Source organism: Aythya marila (assembly GCF_965140915.1).
Source record: "Aythya marila genome assembly, chromosome: 5".
Classification (NCBI taxonomy): Eukaryota; Metazoa; Chordata; class Aves; order Anseriformes; family Anatidae; genus Aythya; species Aythya marila.
Window position 1 is genome coordinate 37,789,017 of NC_139046.1, and position 18,185 is coordinate 37,807,201.

Consider the following 18,185-nt stretch of genomic DNA (forward strand, 5'->3'; position numbering starts at 1 on the left):
TGAAACTTTTCCCCATGTGACATTCTATGGAATGATGTGAGACTAAACCACTGTTTTTGTAGTATGATGTCTCATGGCATTTTTTTCTGACTTTATGTTTATTCACTACTACTACAACATGAATTTAAGAGTGAGGAGTCTAAAATAAAGGATTTGCTCTGTTTTGATTATCACTAAGAAATTTAGCATGTCACCAAACCTAAAATATCACAGTTTATTCTCCCAAAAATGTAATTCTGGAAGAATTGCCACTGAAAAGATACAGTGTTTTCACTGAATTTATTTTATAGAATGCTGCAATGTATTAGCAGCTCAGTTTCCTTGTATTTGAACTGTGAAAGATCACAAATTAGCTCAGGGACTTCTATGACAGTGAGTGGATATCAGCTATATGTCAGATACATAGCTGGATATGCAAAGGCATCCAAAAGGGGTAAAAATTACCAGATCATTATCAAAATTATCTTTCACTACATAACCATGGTGAATTATGCATCAGAATGGCAGTATTGAGAATAATGACAACAGTCATAGTGTATGGAAGACACAAACAGAACATGAATCTAAAGAACTTATTCTGAGAATCTTCACAGGATAGATGTTCAAAGGGATAAAAGGCTATAACTTTTACATCTACTATACTCCTAACCGTCCCTTTTTTCTAATTTTCATTATACATCAAATTAGGTCACTTAAAGTATTACTTTTACCAAATTAATTGCTGAAAGGCCGATCTGAACTTATGAGGTGAAATACTAAACATAAGGTACTGGTGCCTGTATTGTTATGTTACATTTGACTAGCTTTTTAAAATATTTCTGTGAAAAATGGTTAACTTTACAGGAGTATCATGACTGATAAGCTAGATCCTGATCCTTTTTTCATGTTCATTTTTTTTTCATTGAAGAACAAATGCAATGAATAAGACATATGCTGCACTTTTTTTTAATTTTTTTTTTTTTTATTAGAGGAGTCTGCTAACAAAACAACCAACAAAATTTGCAAAGCTTGCATTGAACCAAATGCTAACCTATTTTGTGAGATAATGTAGGGACCCGAAAAGATTAAAGGCAAAGATGGGGCAAATATAAACATATACTTTTGGTTTACCTTAGATCAGCCATAGTTTTCAGTTCACCTAAGGCTATCAATCACAGGCAAAAGATACAGTTCTCCTCTAAACTAAGGATACCTATTTCATTTCTTGCTAAACCTAATATTCAGGAAAATTTTACACATACAACTTCAGTTTTGGAAAGGGATTTTTTTATCTGGTGTTAAAGTCAAGCAGTTTGATTAGCATTCATTAAAATGTAGTAGGATGTTCTTTTAAACAAATCCTGTCAATTAGGTCAGGTTTCTCATACACATTAAAAATGAAATCCCAGCTAGAAAAGAAAGAAAACACAAAGGGAAAAAGAGAGTGAAAGGAAAAAGATGGGCATGAGAGGACAAACCAATCAGATTTGGTGTTACCAGCCAGCGGAAGTTTTAAAAAAACAGATCACCGAGTGAAATCGTACATTTACTCGGAGAGAGCATCCTTTGACATTGCCTTCTAGGTGATCTCTGAGCTCCTCCAGCTTTCGATGGAGCTACATGTAAACATCAGAAAATGAATTGAAAAAGCAACCTGTTCTTTTGTCATGTTTTTGTTTTATTTTTTTTTCTTTTGTCCCTCGCTTTACTTTTTAAAATAAATCATAGCATATCACATTTCTCACTGCCTCTGGCAAAACATTTCAAGACATTAAAGTGCTTTCAACAACACAGACATACAAGCTCAGTAAACTCAGAAACCGGAAATAAGGTATTTTTACTCAATTAGTGTGGCTCTTTTTTTCACTACAGGAAAAAAAATGAAAAAAATCAAGGGACTGATCATTCTACAGTGTCTGAATAAGCTACATTGTTTGTTGGCTTGTTTATTGTTAAGGCAATGTTCTAGAATATATTTCCATCACAAAGGGGTAAATGTTCATGTTTGGGAACCTCAGATATTATTTCCCATTCTCTGTATGGATATTTATGTAAGATTTTTTTTTGTCTAAATTAGTATTTTGGGTAGTGAAATTAAATCCTGGGCAGTCAGACACAGAAATAAGAATCCTGAATTAGGCATCAATGGATGTTCATAACATAGTAGGTGAATCTCAGCCTTTAAGTAAGCTACATCTTACACATATGCATTATGCATATAGAATTGCATGTGATGACCCATTGAAATGCACAGGCCACAGTAATTACATACACAATTTTCAAAAAAAATTGAAATAGACACTGTGGCTGTCTTCTCTTTTCCCCCAAGTACATTCAGTGATACTGAATGTCTACCACTGAAGCAGTGCCTCATTTATATACTGGGCTCTTCTCAACTACACTGTAACTAAAACCTCTTACCAAAACACAAGATGAAAAGCTTAAGCCTCACAGACAGTGAGGAATGCTACAGATGCTGCTAGGTATAACTTATATAGCAAATATTAACTGGCTTCTTTTCCTACACTGAGATCAATTTAAATGGTGTCATTACTGGAAAGAGGTGCATAATTAATCTTTCCCCTCCCCTTCTTTATGCTCAGTGAAATAACATTTTCACAAAGAGCAGCTGTAGAGCAGCATTAGAAAACAGAGAGGATGGCTTGTCCTGGAACAAAGGCAATACACACACATACAAAAACAAAACAGAAGATCAAAAACCAAGAAGGCAGGAAAGGCAAGGAGAGTGCAGAAAAAAAAATGAATTAGTTAGCGCTTCAGAAAGTGCTAAAAGGAAATAAAGTGGAAAAAAAGTGAAAAATTGGGTGGTTGAAAGAGGCAACTGTTGAAATGGAATCTTAACAGAATGGCCTGGACTGCATGTGACCAGCATCTCGGTATAGATTATGTCCTGTGCTTTAAACCATCTATTAGAGTGTAACACTATTCATGGGTGGGTACTAATTTAGGTATCTGCCTGTTAAGTGCTCTAAATATTTGAATATGTCTGTATAAACAGAAAAAGGCAGAAAAGGGAACTAATTATTAGCAAAACAGTGGCTCCATTCTTATTAGTCTCACATGAATCTCTCTCATTTCCTCTTGATTTATTCTTTTTCTTTTTTTTTCCTTTTTTTTTTTTTTTTCTGATTTAAAGGCTAGATATGGATGAAATATTCAACTTTCTTGTAATGGTCTTTTGCAGAATTAAATGCAAGAAGTGTGAGCACTATATTTAAGATGAGAAGCAATAGTCTGAAGATGAGTAAGTCACTTCTCTATGTAACAGGCAGTTAAGAGACAACAAATAACATAGATCAGAGAAGTGGTTTAATCATGATCACTAAATTACAGGCACATCAAGAAAGTTGTTACTATCTTGTATTTGTGGTGACATTCAAAGCTTACAAACTGGCAGCCTGCCTTCTGTAGGTTATTCTATGTGTAGCACAGAAACAAACAAAATGTGACCCAACAGCAATAAGAATACTGAAATAAAAATGATGGGATGGTGAGAGATGGAAAAGCCCCTTCCCTCCCTCCCCTCACCTCCCCCTTCAAAAGGAAAAGTGTAGGCTATAGAAGAAAACTTGCAAAATAAATGTTAGAAACATATTTACTTTGAGGGATCCAACTCTACTAGCAACTCCTTTGCTTTCATCCGGCCGTCTAATTTGCTACAATGGGGGAAGATGGGTAAAAAAGACAGAAGAATAAAGAAAAAGTGAACTTAAAAAAATTTCCACACAATCAGTTAGCAGTACATGCAAGACATTAATTTGACTCTCTGAGACACCTCTAGAGGACAAAGACACAGACTCTCATTTCTGAAATAAATGATGCTTTATCATGTCATTTTAAACTTGCTTTGTTGACCATTTGATTTTCAATATATTACCAATCTGGCACATATTTTGCATGCTGAATTCACTTATAGTTATGAATGAATACATGTTACTTATCTGATTTGGATATGGAGAATAATGAAGTCCTAAAACTCTAACTGAAGAAAAAACCACCCTGTATCTTCTACAAATCATATGATCACATGCTATAACTGGGAGTATCAGGCATAACAAGTATCACCACTGATACCTGGCAGAATGCAATACATATCCTGTTGACCCAGGCCTAGAGATTTTAGCCACTGCTACCAAGTTTCCCAGTTAAAAAATATGCTGCCCAACCAGAAAATTTTAATGCCAGACCAACATTAAGTTTTTATTTTAAATATACAACATGTATAAACCTATCACCAGTATTTCTTATCTGATCACTCTTCCTTTAATATGTAAGATTTTTTCCTAGATGATGTAGAGAATGGAAGAAACAAATGAGGTAGACACTCAAAAGGCCTACTATTGCTAGAAGGACACAAAATAAAACATTCATTTACATCAAGAGCTCCTTTCAGAATTGCTGAATCCAGTAAATAAACTTTTACCAATAAATTAAACTTGCATCATGTCCCTTGAAGTAGAGAGGAAGAAGACAGTAAAAATGACCTTAGGGATACAGGGATATCCTTTCACTTGCTAGTCTTAATCAAGACTGAATTGAAAGCTTCCATTATCTGATGGTTGTTTCAAAGAGTATGTAAAATGAAGTCCCACACAACTGAGGTAAACCTTTCAAACCACACTAACTCTCTTTACTTCAAGAAACCTCAGCAAGGAACCCAGAGACTGAATGAACTATGGAAATTCAGCTATGCTTTATGCTGGCCAGGACACACTAGCAAAAGCACTACTATTTGTTTTTATCTCACCAATGGACAGCTAGAAAATTCCATATGCAAAACACAGTGAACTTGCTTTTTTTAGTTGCACTAGATTCTCAAGAAAATAATGCAACTAAGCAATATATTACTGATTTAAATATTCAGTTCTGATAGGATGTACACTAATAAATTACACTGGAAACATTTATGAAAGTTGTTGCTTTCCTTTCCTAGTTTTACTGCATTAAGATAGTATGTTTTGAACTCTCAAGTGAAACACCCGCACTACAATTCTGATGAGACTCCAAAACAAACTCTAAGCAACTCCAGTGCAGTGATTGAGAACAAACTGTCATTCTTAAAAAAGATGTCTCCTTTAGAACACAGATTCAGCTGAAAGATATGCACTTGTAACCTATTTGCTCCATTTTTTTCCATAAAAAAACAACCCCTCTCCAAAAATCACCCACCCTCAAGAGGAAAAAGAGAACCTTATTTGAAAAGACAGGAGCTAGAGCAAAGATACGTGGCCTGATATCCTGTTTGAAATATTATCAATCCCAGACAATAAGGCATAATCAAGTAAAACAACAAATCATGCTACTAATTTGAAGCCTTTTCCAAATATAATGTTTTCAATTTTGCTTTGAAAACTGAGAAGTATACAGTAAGAAAAAATAAATATTGTTAATCTTACATAACAACATGGAACCAGGACATAAGGAAAAATGCTACATATCATGGAAATTTGGGGAAAAGTTTCAAGTGGTAGCAATTTGCATGTCCTTCAGGGAAACAATTTTTTTTTTCTATTACTTACCAGTGTGGGTAGTGTGGCTGCTCAAGTTGTACTGAAGATTTAGGACTTAGTCAGAAATGAGATGGGAGATATGACAGGTGCATATAACTCACATTATTTACTCTTTCTGTCTTCAAAATATATAGAGAAATACGTACACAATCTATACATTGTAAGCAATTAAATTATAAATACTTGAAAATATAAATTTAAAGGAAATAAGGTCAACTCTTGTTTTACATTCATAGCACAGTCAATTTGCATGGTAACATGTTTTCTATGGGAACCTTGAAATAGTTCAGCATGGAACTTGGATGTTTCTCATGGGTTACATAGAAAGATATGAATATTGCACAAACTATACTGCGTATGTTCTGGGAGTTAAACAGGGTATTACCAAGAAGGCACGGTAGAGCAGGAAAAAAAAAAAAAGAAACATTTTGTCATGGCAAATACCATGGAAAGAAATGCAGGTGTATCCTCATCTCTGGTCAACTCCTGTCTGAAGTTCTAGAAGCTAAGCGATGAACCAGTATTTCAGAAAATGGCCATGGATTATATACTCCTCATTTTTCAGACACTCAGCTACACACAAGAAGCCATCATAGATGAATCCTTGTAGCTACTAAAGATCAGAATGAAAGATTGTGCACCTAAGTGTTCTAGATCAAAACTACATATACTTCTATCCCCATCAGTAACCTCTGGTTTTGTGATTGCCATTTATTATTGTTATACCATAACATAAGATAAATTAGTAGATAAAGAGGTGAGGCAGGAGTGACACTAAGTAGCTACTGTAAAAATTTTACCTGACAGAACCGAGGGTTTTGGAACAATATGAAAGAGGAAAAGGAAGATATTCCATTTAATGCAGGAAGAAAGGTGTTTGGCAGGAAACAGTCCTGGGAGATTGGCAGGGTATAATACACTGACAGTTAAGACATGCATTATATATACATCTCTTTCCTATTCACAAAGGAATAACAGTAGGAGTTAAGAGGTAAGAATTAGCTACAGGTGTCCCTATCCTTATCTCTGAAGAACAAGGTGGAATTATAACAGGAGAATGATGAGAGACAGGAAGCCTATGGAAGATAATTTAGGAAACTGGGAAACCAGAACCAAACAGTGAGCAAAGAAGAGTGCTCAAATATGCTCAATGGACTTGTTAGAAGATGAATGAAAATTGTGAGTACCAAACACCAAGAGCTTCGTGTTTTCCAAGCAGAGGTCTCATATACATTTCATTTTTATTCCTCTATCTTCTAATAGTGCTGACAAGAAATTGACTTGTTTATCTTTACCCCTGCTTTTACTCTTGTATAATTTACAAAGCCCAACATTGAACTTATATAGACCAGTTGATATAGTCATAAAGGACAAATAAACAAACTATGGGCTAATCTGAGATTCTGGCTTTAGTTGGGTATATTTAAAGAAGGAATTCCACAACAACAGAATTCTTAGCACTGTCCATCTCAAACTCCTTCCACTTCCTGATAATGCATCCTGTTCTTGCTATTCCTGCTTACCATGTCTGACAAAGAAAGCAGAATTCTGCAGGACCTAGAGATTTCACGAGTGTATTTTCATATCCACAGTCACCCAAACCTGAACTTGTCAAACTTTTCTCCAAAATCCTGGCTAATACATGCAGTTCATCCTGTCAAAGCCTTTTTGATATGATCCATTTATTTAACACCAAAACTGAATAAATGCAATGTTAGCAATGGAAACTCTTTATGGCACTGGTTAAAAAGATGTTAAGTTCTGTATTAATTGGTTCAGGTATGCAGTGTTGGAACCACGTTAATTAAAATCAAGTGATTATATCACATGGCATCCAAACCTAGTTCAGGTTGTTTGCTGGACACATAAGAGAAACATAAAAGCTATTCTCCTGCTTGACCACTACTTCAGAGATCAGCAACGAATGGTAGGTAAAGAAAACTATTAGCATTACTTGTAGAATATTATCATACTTGATTATTTCACTGGGTTTACAAATAAACATTTCTGCATTTGTCATATGTGTTAAACCACATATTCCAACAGCTGCGCCAACAACTGTTTTCTTGTTCCTTAGACAAGAAAAAAATCCCCATTAGGTTGCAGCAATAACTCCTTGTCATTGCACCTAACTTAAGGTTCCCTTGAGCTCCTTACCTAGTTGCCTTAAGGACTGTGAAGTTAAATGGTGTGAATATCCTCTCCTGAATCCTAACTCATAAAGTGTAATTGCATCATATTTGTCAATGTGACTACACATATTGTTCATACATATTTATTAAGATGTTCCTTTTTAAAACAGATTTTTGGCTGTGAAGCAGTGATTTTAACACGCTTGTATATGCTATGAGAAAAGAAGACTTCCTTTTGTTTTTCCAGTTTTACCTGCCATTAATTCCTTCCAGTTACTGTTTGATCTTAGAACACTGGGCATCAGGGTAAGATGGGGATGATCAGTTTTGGGAATCTAAAGCAATACATACTGTGCATACAATGCTCCTGCTGTCACTGCTGGACCACTTCCTTTATCATGTTTTCAAAATATACTCCAAATCTCTCTCTTCTCCCCCCCTCCCCCCCAAAGGGCTGTTCAAGTGAGAAAGGTAGGACATGGAAAAATAACAACATGGAGAACCATTCTCCAGTCCAAGGTTGCTTCAAGAGAAGTGGCATGATTCAGTGAAGAAGTAGATGGATATATAAAAACAACATTAAAATGATCTGAAAGATGAATGTATTGAGAAGACAAAAACATAAAAATTACAGAAGATAAATTAATTATGAATCACAATATATTGAAATAGCCCTCACATAAAATAGGCTCTGGAAGAACATAACATATTAGGAACAGGGATACTTCAGAGCCATCACCAATGGCTATCATTTATCAGAATCCTGGATATCCCTTGAGTTAATACAGTGCATTCAACTAGAGAAGAAGGTGGTCCAGTTGATGAAGAGAAACCATAAAAGCTATACTATGCATACTATTACATTATTCTTTTTCAGAAAAATGTTCTTGAAATATCACACAGTTCATATTAACAGAAACATGTATCTCAGAAATATAACCCAACTGACAACAATTACACATCAGTTGGCTAGCAACAAAAAACTTGATGTACTGGCCAGATCACTGAAGGGAAGTGAATCCAAAGGAGATTAAATCTTATGGAGGATTCTTTTTCTGACCCTTAGCAATGTTCATTGAAGTTCACGGTATGGAACTAACTGGAGATAATATGACACACGGAAACAAGGAATAAGCTGTCCATATTCAGTAGCTGGCAAGAAGTAATTTTAATTAGTGATGCAATTACATAATGCTTGTCAACCAATCTGATGTGTGGGACTGTGACTGCCAACATCCAAATAATATATCCTAAAATACTGATATGCGCAGTATTTTTTACTGCCTTTGCTTGCCTGACCAAGAGAAGAAAATACTGATACTGATACATTTGTCTTCTCTCATAAGAAAAATGCTGTACATCAAGTGAGTAGTTTTGAATGGTAACAAGGAGATTAATATATTTTTAATATTGCAGCAAGTCACATTATTTTATGTTAAAAAATGCATTATGTAAATCTTTTACACTCACACATGAAAAAGATTTTCACTTTTGCAATTTGAGGCAAACACCAATTAGCTGAGGCTTCCTAAATAAATGGGGAGTATTTTCAAACAAAGGGAATAAATACTACTTTAATGCAGATATACATTCTCACCCAGTAAACATATTCACTTCTATGCATTATACTGCAGTATGAGATGAATGTTTTATTAGGGTTGGTGCACTTCTTGGGTATGGTAAACCTACAAAAACATAATGTAGATGAATGCTAATGGATGCCAACCAAACATCGTTATCATACTGTCACACATTTAGTTCACACTACCTGCTATTACGCTATCCCATGTGCAGATACGGGAATAAACATGCTGCAGGTGGACAAATCAGTGGTACAAAGTAATGCAATCTCACAGCTTTGCAGTTCAGTACATGAATATCACCACCAGATCAATGCTCTGTTAACTCACATAGCAGCAAAGATAACATAACCACATCCTTACACGGGAGACTTTGTGATACACTGGTTATTTTATACCAACATGTGGCAGCCCATTTCTTTAGGAATATTTATTGACTTCTGTGAAAATTAATGGTCAGAAATCAACGCGAAAAGTTGGTAGGTAAAACGTGCAGCCAGGGCAAAACAGATTGCAACAAATACAAGCATTATGCCACTATTCCCACTGAATTAATATCCTAACACTCATTTACACTGGACCTCTAGGCATATAAAAGTTAGATCCTTACTTTCACTATGCAGTTAACAAAATACACGGACTTTATGCTGCCGATGGCACGAAGAGATTGTAAATGACAAGTAACAGAACAGAAAGGTTACCCTTGGGAGAAGCATGCATGGCCCAAGTGGGACAGTACGGAAATCACACATAAGGCTCGTGCTGATTTCAGAGGAGGCTGGAGATCTGAAGGCTTAGTTAGGCTGCACAGAGCTGCTTGCTATTGAGACTACACTGTTCATCCAAGCAAACTGATTCAAAACAAGTTAAAATACTTTATGCTTCACTCTATTACAGAGGAAACTCATATGCATAAACAAGTATTAGTATTTTTAGTACTTTTACTACTTTTGCTATTAGTATTCTATAAACAAGTAAGGGATTCCAGATCCAGCTTGTCCCAGAGCTTTCAACTGCACAACTCTCCTGTCACACGGCAAAAATTCCGCAACCCTTTCTATCCACTGAAGGTTACTTTTCTCCCAAGTCTTTCTGACCACATCACTCTCGTCTCATAGAGCTATTGCTACCTCCTGCCTCCAGGCCACTTCCCTACCACTCCAAACCACTCTAAGCCCTGCGGCCTCATCTCTCAAGAGCCACAAATACTCCCCTGCTTTATATCAGACCTCTACCACTCAACCCTCACATCAGATTTCTCTTCAGTTCAATACTTTCAATCCTTTCATTTCAGCCCCACCTTTGAGCTTGCTTTTATTGGCTTCTGGCATGTATTGTTCCCCCCAGTACCTGCAGCATCATTTATCCTCTGGCTTTCCCCACAAATGGGAACTGAATTTGAACCTTGTTCTCCTGGTACAGCTTTTGGAAAAACAAGCACTTATTGCATACATCAGAAATCTGTATGGGCAAGCAGGGAAGAAATTCGTGTTTAAGAAAAAAATAAAAACATGGCAAATGTTCACCTAGGTGGTGAAGTTCTGAAGTTCTTACAAAATGACAACTGAGTTTGGAATGTGCAGCTCTTTTGCCTTGTTGCCCTAAGTTGAACTGAAATTCTAAAAGCTGCAGTGTACATAGGGATGTTCATATTTCAGTAGAGGACAGTATCCTTTAAACATTTTAGACAATAAGCTAGCTTCTATCTAAGATACCTTGGTGGCCACAGTGAAAGCTGTCACATCAATGAAGTCACTCACAAGTGACCTGATGGGGGGACAGGTAGAATATTAGGCAAACCAGCTAAGAAATTTGCTCTCTTCGACCACTTTTACAGCAAAATTAAGGGAGAGATGTTTGCATTAGCATTTAGTGCCACAAGGGAAGATCCCACCTGTATGAAAACAGATGGGCCAGTGGGACTTTAAAAAGAAGAGTAAAAGTCTTTAAAGTCAAGTGCCTTTAAGGTTTGTTTTCAAATATCTGTAATAGCCTGTACTTCATCCTTTGTGCTAGGCAGGGCTAAGTTTAGAAAACCTGCGTATAGCTTCTTGTCACATATATTTCCTCATATCTACTCCTCCTGAAGAGCTGAACTGTAAAAGAGAAGTGGATGGGTTTATAAGGATACTGGGAAGGGGTGCCCCTCTTAAAGCTACAGGAAATACGTGGTTCAAGAAGTCAGATGATACCTTGAAAAGCTGAAGTGGGAAGATCTTGGATTCAATTCACTTTGCAGAAGCTTAAAAGAACATGACCATAAGTGGCTAGTGGCTGAAGGAAATCTCTGTTCACACCGATGGTACTGAATGAAACCATTGTTCAAGACGTCTCCCCGTGAACTTCAAAAGCAAACAAAGTATTGCAGAGGAGTGTCGTGCCAATGCCTAGGGCTCCTTGCACAAAGGTACTCCTCACATTTTGAAAAAAGTAATTTTAAAAGGAAAAAAGGAAAAAAAAACAGGCTTAAAGAAACTGCAATGGATGGCGCAAATTTAAAAGAGAGATTGCCAACAGCTGTTGGCTTGAAATCATGCCAAATTTGTTGCTGTGTGTTATCAGATGCCCTTCAGAAATCTACTCTAAGGCATTCAATAGGAAGCCCAGATTCCAATGTAGTCATTAGAGAGAAACATGGCCCAAATGTAAGTGCTTTGAATTCTCACCTTAACGATTCCTTAATTTGTCACAGACTTTTGTTATAAATACCTTCCTACAGTTACCATTACCGTGAGTTTAAATAAAAAGCTCTTCACTGAAATATATGCAGGTTTCAGTAAATCTAAGTATCAATAAATGTCTACAGAAATTATTGTCAGAGAATATGCAATACTACCGAGAAAGTTATCAGGAATAGATAAATAACCCCGTTATTTCCTTTCAAACTAGCAAATACATTATTGAAGCCTAATCAAAGAAATAAAATTCTATTCCACGTTTCGTAAATGCTCCTTCTGAATAGGTAATGCATATTTTGTCTTTTAAAATTAAACTAAATTTGTGAGCAAAACAGAACCATAAAATGGCTTGGGTTGGAAGGGACCTTACAGATCATCTAACTGCAACCCCCAATACAAACAATTCATTTCAGATGTTAAGGATAAATTTTGAGTGTAATAAATACGGGGATTCATTAGAATCATTGTCATTACTATTAATCATCTGAACACATTCGAACTCCTCACGTTGAGGTATCTGTGAATGGGATGATGGTCATACAATTTTGAGCTCACATTTTAACATGTAATTTATGCTGCTACAGTCTGTTAATTTTACAGATACATAAATTTAGAAAAAAGTAAATACTATTTTCTTACACTGTCTTCAAGAAACAAAAAAAATAGATTACAGATGTTCACTGGGACAATTCCATGGAGCACTACAATTTCTTCTCCCTTTTCCTGTTGCATATACAAAATCAAACCACGGAGAACAACCTATGATTAATATTCTACTAAACTAAAAGTGACACAACTAAACTAAGTAAGAATTTTCTCAAATGCAGGCAATGTACTTGTCACATGCTGAATTCCGTAACACAAAGCTGTGTAAGCACTGACCTAAGTCTTATATTAATTACAAAATAAAAGATTATAGTCTAAACTGTAAGAAAACAAATAATTAGAGGGGTAAGCATACAAAGAAGTTGAATTTAACAGCATAAACCATATTAATAAATTTAGACTGGCTATTTATGTGAAGGCTGGGCAAAGATTGTGGCAACTGCTCTTTCAATTTTAAAAAATCATTACCTCTTCCATCATCTTTGCTGTTTCATTCCCTAGTATTCTTTGTTGATGCTTAATGATTGTTAAAATTTAACAGGAGAATTTAATATACACTGAATGGAATTGACTAGGTATATTAGGAGTTATAATAATGCTTTCTAACCTTTCTGGATAAATTTCTGGATAAATGGGTTATTTACCTCATTTCATTGCTTCATGACTGCTGTTCATTTGCGATACTCTAGTTGCACTTAGAACAGATAGAGTGGTACCACACTAAATGAGCAAGAAAAAAACAGCACTGACACAACACATATCTTCCTCTGGTACAGTACCTAGGCTTAGCTATGGAAAATGACTATGTATACACACATATGCAGAGATTAAAAAGATAAAATCAGTTTGAGGAAAAATACTTACTAAAAATAGCTACAGTTCAAAACCTTTGGTAATCAGTATGATGTAAAAATTTACTAAATGAATGAAAGTTCTCAAATTCTGATAGCAATCACTCAGGCCAAGTCCTAAAACACAATGTCTTTTCTGTCTTGGAAAGACAAATAGATGAATTACTATATTCACTTGACAGATTGCTGTGCTGACTTATAATTGCACACATAACATGACTCCGAGAACTGTTTTTTTGTAAAAGAGAAAGCCTGTCTCCTTTGGCAAAAGGATACCCGAAACAAAACCTCTATTTAAAAGACTCATTACAAAAAAAAAAAAAAAATCAAAACTGAGATAAGGTTCAAGTCTCCTATGTCTTGTATAAGGTATCTTCCATACTCCACACAAAAGCATGAGATGCTGGCACTTACATTCTAAAGGAAACAGTCTATATGAGCCTTGGATTCAGACTCAATCTGTGTTTTAGGTAACAGCTAACTTTTTGGATAGTTGTGTTTGTAATCACATCAGACTTCGCTGCTTTATACTACAATGAAATTGCCTAATTGCTTGACTACATGAAGATAGATTAGATCTCAAATGAGAAGTACTTTCAACAGGGATGCAATAAATACCAAGTGAACAGGTCCTCAATTCAAGTAGGACTGGTCTTGAAAAATGTATTATCTGTATCAAGAGAATGGTTTTATCTGCCTAGGGAGAGATAAATGACCACTTTTCATTAGCCTTTTGCAAAAGTACCATTCTGTCTAAAGGTACGCTCACAGACAGCCAAAATAAATTCTTGAAATATTTTGACTCTGTTTTCTTTTGTGGAGAAAATCAAAAAGCCATGCCAAAAAGGCTACAAGGTCTAGACAGAAACCCTGGCAGAAATAAAAGTAAAAGAAACTATCTTGTCTAGGGAAGAAACTGCTAAGTACAGAATGGACGTAACAGAATTTAAAATAAGGAGTAAAAGATTCCTTAGAAATAAAAACAAACAAAACAAGGGGAGGTAGAAATATTATCATTATCATTTGAGGTTGAGAAGAGATCAAAGGTAATTCAGGTAATGCAAAATAATACCTTTCCTGCATTTTGATTTGAGATGATAGTACATGTAACTGGAAAAAAGGCATGGTAATCAATGGAAATTAGTCTAAAGGTGTATTAATTTTGACAAGGCAATTGCTTTTATAAGCAGTAGGATAGGAACATATAGAAGTAAAAACACAATTGCTGGGTGCACATGGAAATTGTTAATAAAAAGGAAAGAGTTTGATTTAGTTCATTTATAACAATGAAATCTGAAAGTTCCTACGCCTCCCCTTCATAAGCCTGCCAGAGGAATCAATACACAGTTGAGAAAAGACTGGCTGTATTTAAGCTAAAGGCCAACAGTGACACAAAAGCAACTGAGTGTAGACTGACCCATGAGAGGTCACTTAGGTTCTAAAACAAGCTTGGAGACAGCAGTGGAGAGAGGAAACCTATTTTTAATTTGCCAGTTTTATGTGGTTATTACATATTACAATCTTAAATAGTATTACATACTATCTGAAATTGGAGTTAGATTCATTGAACCAGGAGGTTCCATTTACTTTTAACACTTCTATTTCCAGAAAAGCCTTTCATATGTGAAACTGAACCTCAGAGATTGCTAGCATGCTTGCTAAAGAACTTACAACTCGTGGGCAATTTCGTGCTTCCAACCTCCATGGCAAAAACAATGTCTATGCTTCAGATTCCTGCTTCCCTCCCACATCTTGTATCAGCTAGATGCTACCTACTTCTATGGTGGAACCAGTGAACTTTTACTGATGATGATACATTAACCACAGCAATATGCATGCTTTGGAATAGCTTTCCTAGTCTAAAATTCAATTTTGATTCTGGCAAACACATACCTGCTGCTGCTGCTAGAGCACTACCACTTTTGCAGCACTTTGGGTTGCACGTGCAGATGAAATAGACTATTCTTGTACTGCATACTTGTGAAAGTATGATATGACTTCAGGACCCTTGTGTGCAAGTAGCTTGCTTCAGTAAATTCAACAAATATTCTTTTTGCTAAGAATACTCCTTGAATAGCTAACAGATATTAAGATTAGTAGAAAAAAAAAGGGGGGGGAGGGGACAAAAGGAAACATATGGGTGTGGAAACATCAGAAAGCACAGCAGAAGAGATATAGAAAATCATGTGCTGATGACACGTGGATTAGTAGTTCACGTAGTTAACACCACTTCATGCAAATTGTAGGAATACCATAACAGGTAAACAAGACAGTCTAAACCAAGTAACAGACTGAAACAAAGAGATAAGCCATTGAGATGATATTGGCAAGACAAAAAAACAGGTTTAGATGCAGAGAACACAGGACAGGAAGTAATTCCTATGTATTCCAAAGGTGGAACTGGATGGAGAGAGAAATAACCTTTTAACTGTCTACTCCTAAATGGTTTAACAGGCAGATCCAACACTGACTTAACGGATCTCACCCTAAGAAGAAACCTAGAGACGTAGTGGAGGACTTGATAATGAGTGCCACACATCCTACCAGTCAGTTCAAGGAATTCTGACCAGACTACGTGGGTACATATACATATACGGATGTCCCAGTACTGGACAGAGTACTTGACTACACGGATGTTTGTGCTTTTGAGCATGTAAATAGGAAAGTGCGACTGAAAACATTTCTGTTTTAAAACAACTTCACCAACCTCCCCCATAATATCTGGCATTGAACTTTACTACACTTTTGCTAAATGATTTATGATAGAAAGAATGAAAACATGAGAAGAGGATTGTTGGTCTATCCTTGCAACAATGTTTCTGAAATTTCTGATCCTTTGATCAAAAAACATCCATAGCGGTAAATGATGTGGATTATTTATTATGGGAATAGTAAGTGAAGGAACAGAAGCAAGCCTGCCTGTACTCAAGCTGATGATTACAGCCAGGTTAGCGTATAAATGGCTGAAATTACAGAGTTAGCAGGGACTAAGGTACTGAAAAAGCAGTGGAAAACAAAATCTTACAAGCAGAACAAGTGGCTATATGAAAATTCAGCATATAGATAGATTTACTTTTGAAACCATATTTCACGAAGAAACAAAAATAAATCAGTTGTCACAGGTAATAAGAACTAATTTCTCCAAGAGGCCAGTAATGATCTAAGAGATCAGCTCCAGAAAGACGACAAAATGGTCACCAGGCACAGAAAGATCTCAACAAGCATTGGTGACAAGACAAGACCTAGATATATTAAAATGAAGATAGCAAATATTTCTGTAGAGGTGTGGATAAGGAAATTAACAGAGAAGGATGCACGTCTTTTCCTTTTCTTAAAGTAGTGCCAAACTGAATTTATCAGGATTTGAAAAAAAACAAAAAACAACAACCAACAACACTTGGCACTTGAAGAAAGCAAAGTAATGAGCAAAAACTCTTGCTCCCAAGGATAACTGAAAACCATTTCAAGGAGGAGCTGACAAGTTGATGAAGCGTAAGTATACATAGTTCAAAACTCATGCAATGCACGAGTAAGCTAGGATGTCTGTACTGGAATATTGTTCTCTTCTGGACAGATTCACACACGGAATAGTTACAATTTGAAAAATAATTATTTTCAGGAATAGACTCTAAAGTGTATTTCTGACGTGAGGTTTCACTAGACACAAAAAAAAAGGTATTCTGCAGCTTGCTAAAATATGCCATTGGTTACTAAGAAAGACAAATGTAGGAAATACTTTACACATTAGAGCATCTTCATATCACTCTGTAACAGATCTGAAAGCTGATTTCCACGAATTCAACAATTGTTCAGGATTTACTAGATTGGTGTAGAAAACCAATTCCCAGCTACTCTACCAGCTCTTCTAGACAAGGAAGGCAAATGGATTTTGGTGCTTCTGTATGACTTAATGCAGGTTCTGTATACGGGTGAATATGCTACTACTTGAAAAATAAATGTTCAAGAAAAAAAACACCACTAAGCTGAAGTCAAAAAAGTACCTCTACTGAAATTCAATGTTCAGTTAAACTTGATGACAAAAGTCTTTGTTCTGGCTATCCAGAAAGTTGTTGATGGGTTTATTTTGATATTAACAAACAATAACTCACCCCATATATCTTTCAACTTTTCTACAAAGTGAATCTTCTATTTTTAGGAAGGATTTTAGTAGACTTTGCTTTTATTATTTATGAAATATTTGTTTTTTTGATATCCCAAGCACACCAAGCTGCTTCTTTCTTAGTTACAGTGTATCGCATTTGACGTTGTGGCATTTTGCATTTTTATTGAACAACAATCAGGTTTCCTAAACAAAATATAAAATAAAAATAAAACTTTTTAGGATTCCATCATCCATATGCTTTGTTAGGACAGCACACTTTTAAAAATGAGGAAAAAAGGGTAATTTCTATATGGAAATTATTCTTGCCTCTTAATCAGTAGTGGATTTGAAAAACGCTGATAGGATACACTGGAGGATACATTAGATTGACACGTGTTAGTAAGCAGGATTCCTCATCGTAAACAACCCTGGCTAATTTCTACTCCACTATACATTCTCCCAGTATTTCTTTTCACTATATAACTATTGTGTTTTTTTTGGTAAGCCTGGAATACATATTGAAAAAAAATGAGAGGAAATAATCAAGGAAATATTGGAATTTTTAGCAGGATTAAATATCTAATTAAGCTCGTGTGTCTACAAACAGGTGTTTTACAAGAAAAAGTAGGAACCCTTGCAGTGCTTGCAGTGTGATTTCATCTACTTAGAACGTCTTAACAATTTAAAAAATCCTTTGCACTTTCCTGTGCTCCTTGACCATATCAC

At 35.7% G+C, this 18,185-nt stretch overlaps 1 protein-coding gene across 13 annotated transcripts in view; it reads right to left on the minus strand.

The window, feature by feature from the left end:
* Positions 1-18,185, minus strand: part of GPHN (gephyrin) — a 281,858-nt gene that overhangs the window by 72,037 nt on the left and 191,636 nt on the right. For 9 of the 13 annotated variants that reach the window (XM_082761973.1, XM_082761976.1, XM_082761969.1 and 6 more), the window contains one exon: positions 3,600-3,656. The exons of the other annotated variants lie outside the window; for them this stretch is intronic. In XM_082761973.1, the coding sequence (XP_082618099.1) occupies positions 3,600-3,656 (57 nt within the window). The remainder of the gene's footprint in view (positions 1-3,599; positions 3,657-18,185) is intronic. 13 annotated transcript variants of the gene reach the window in all.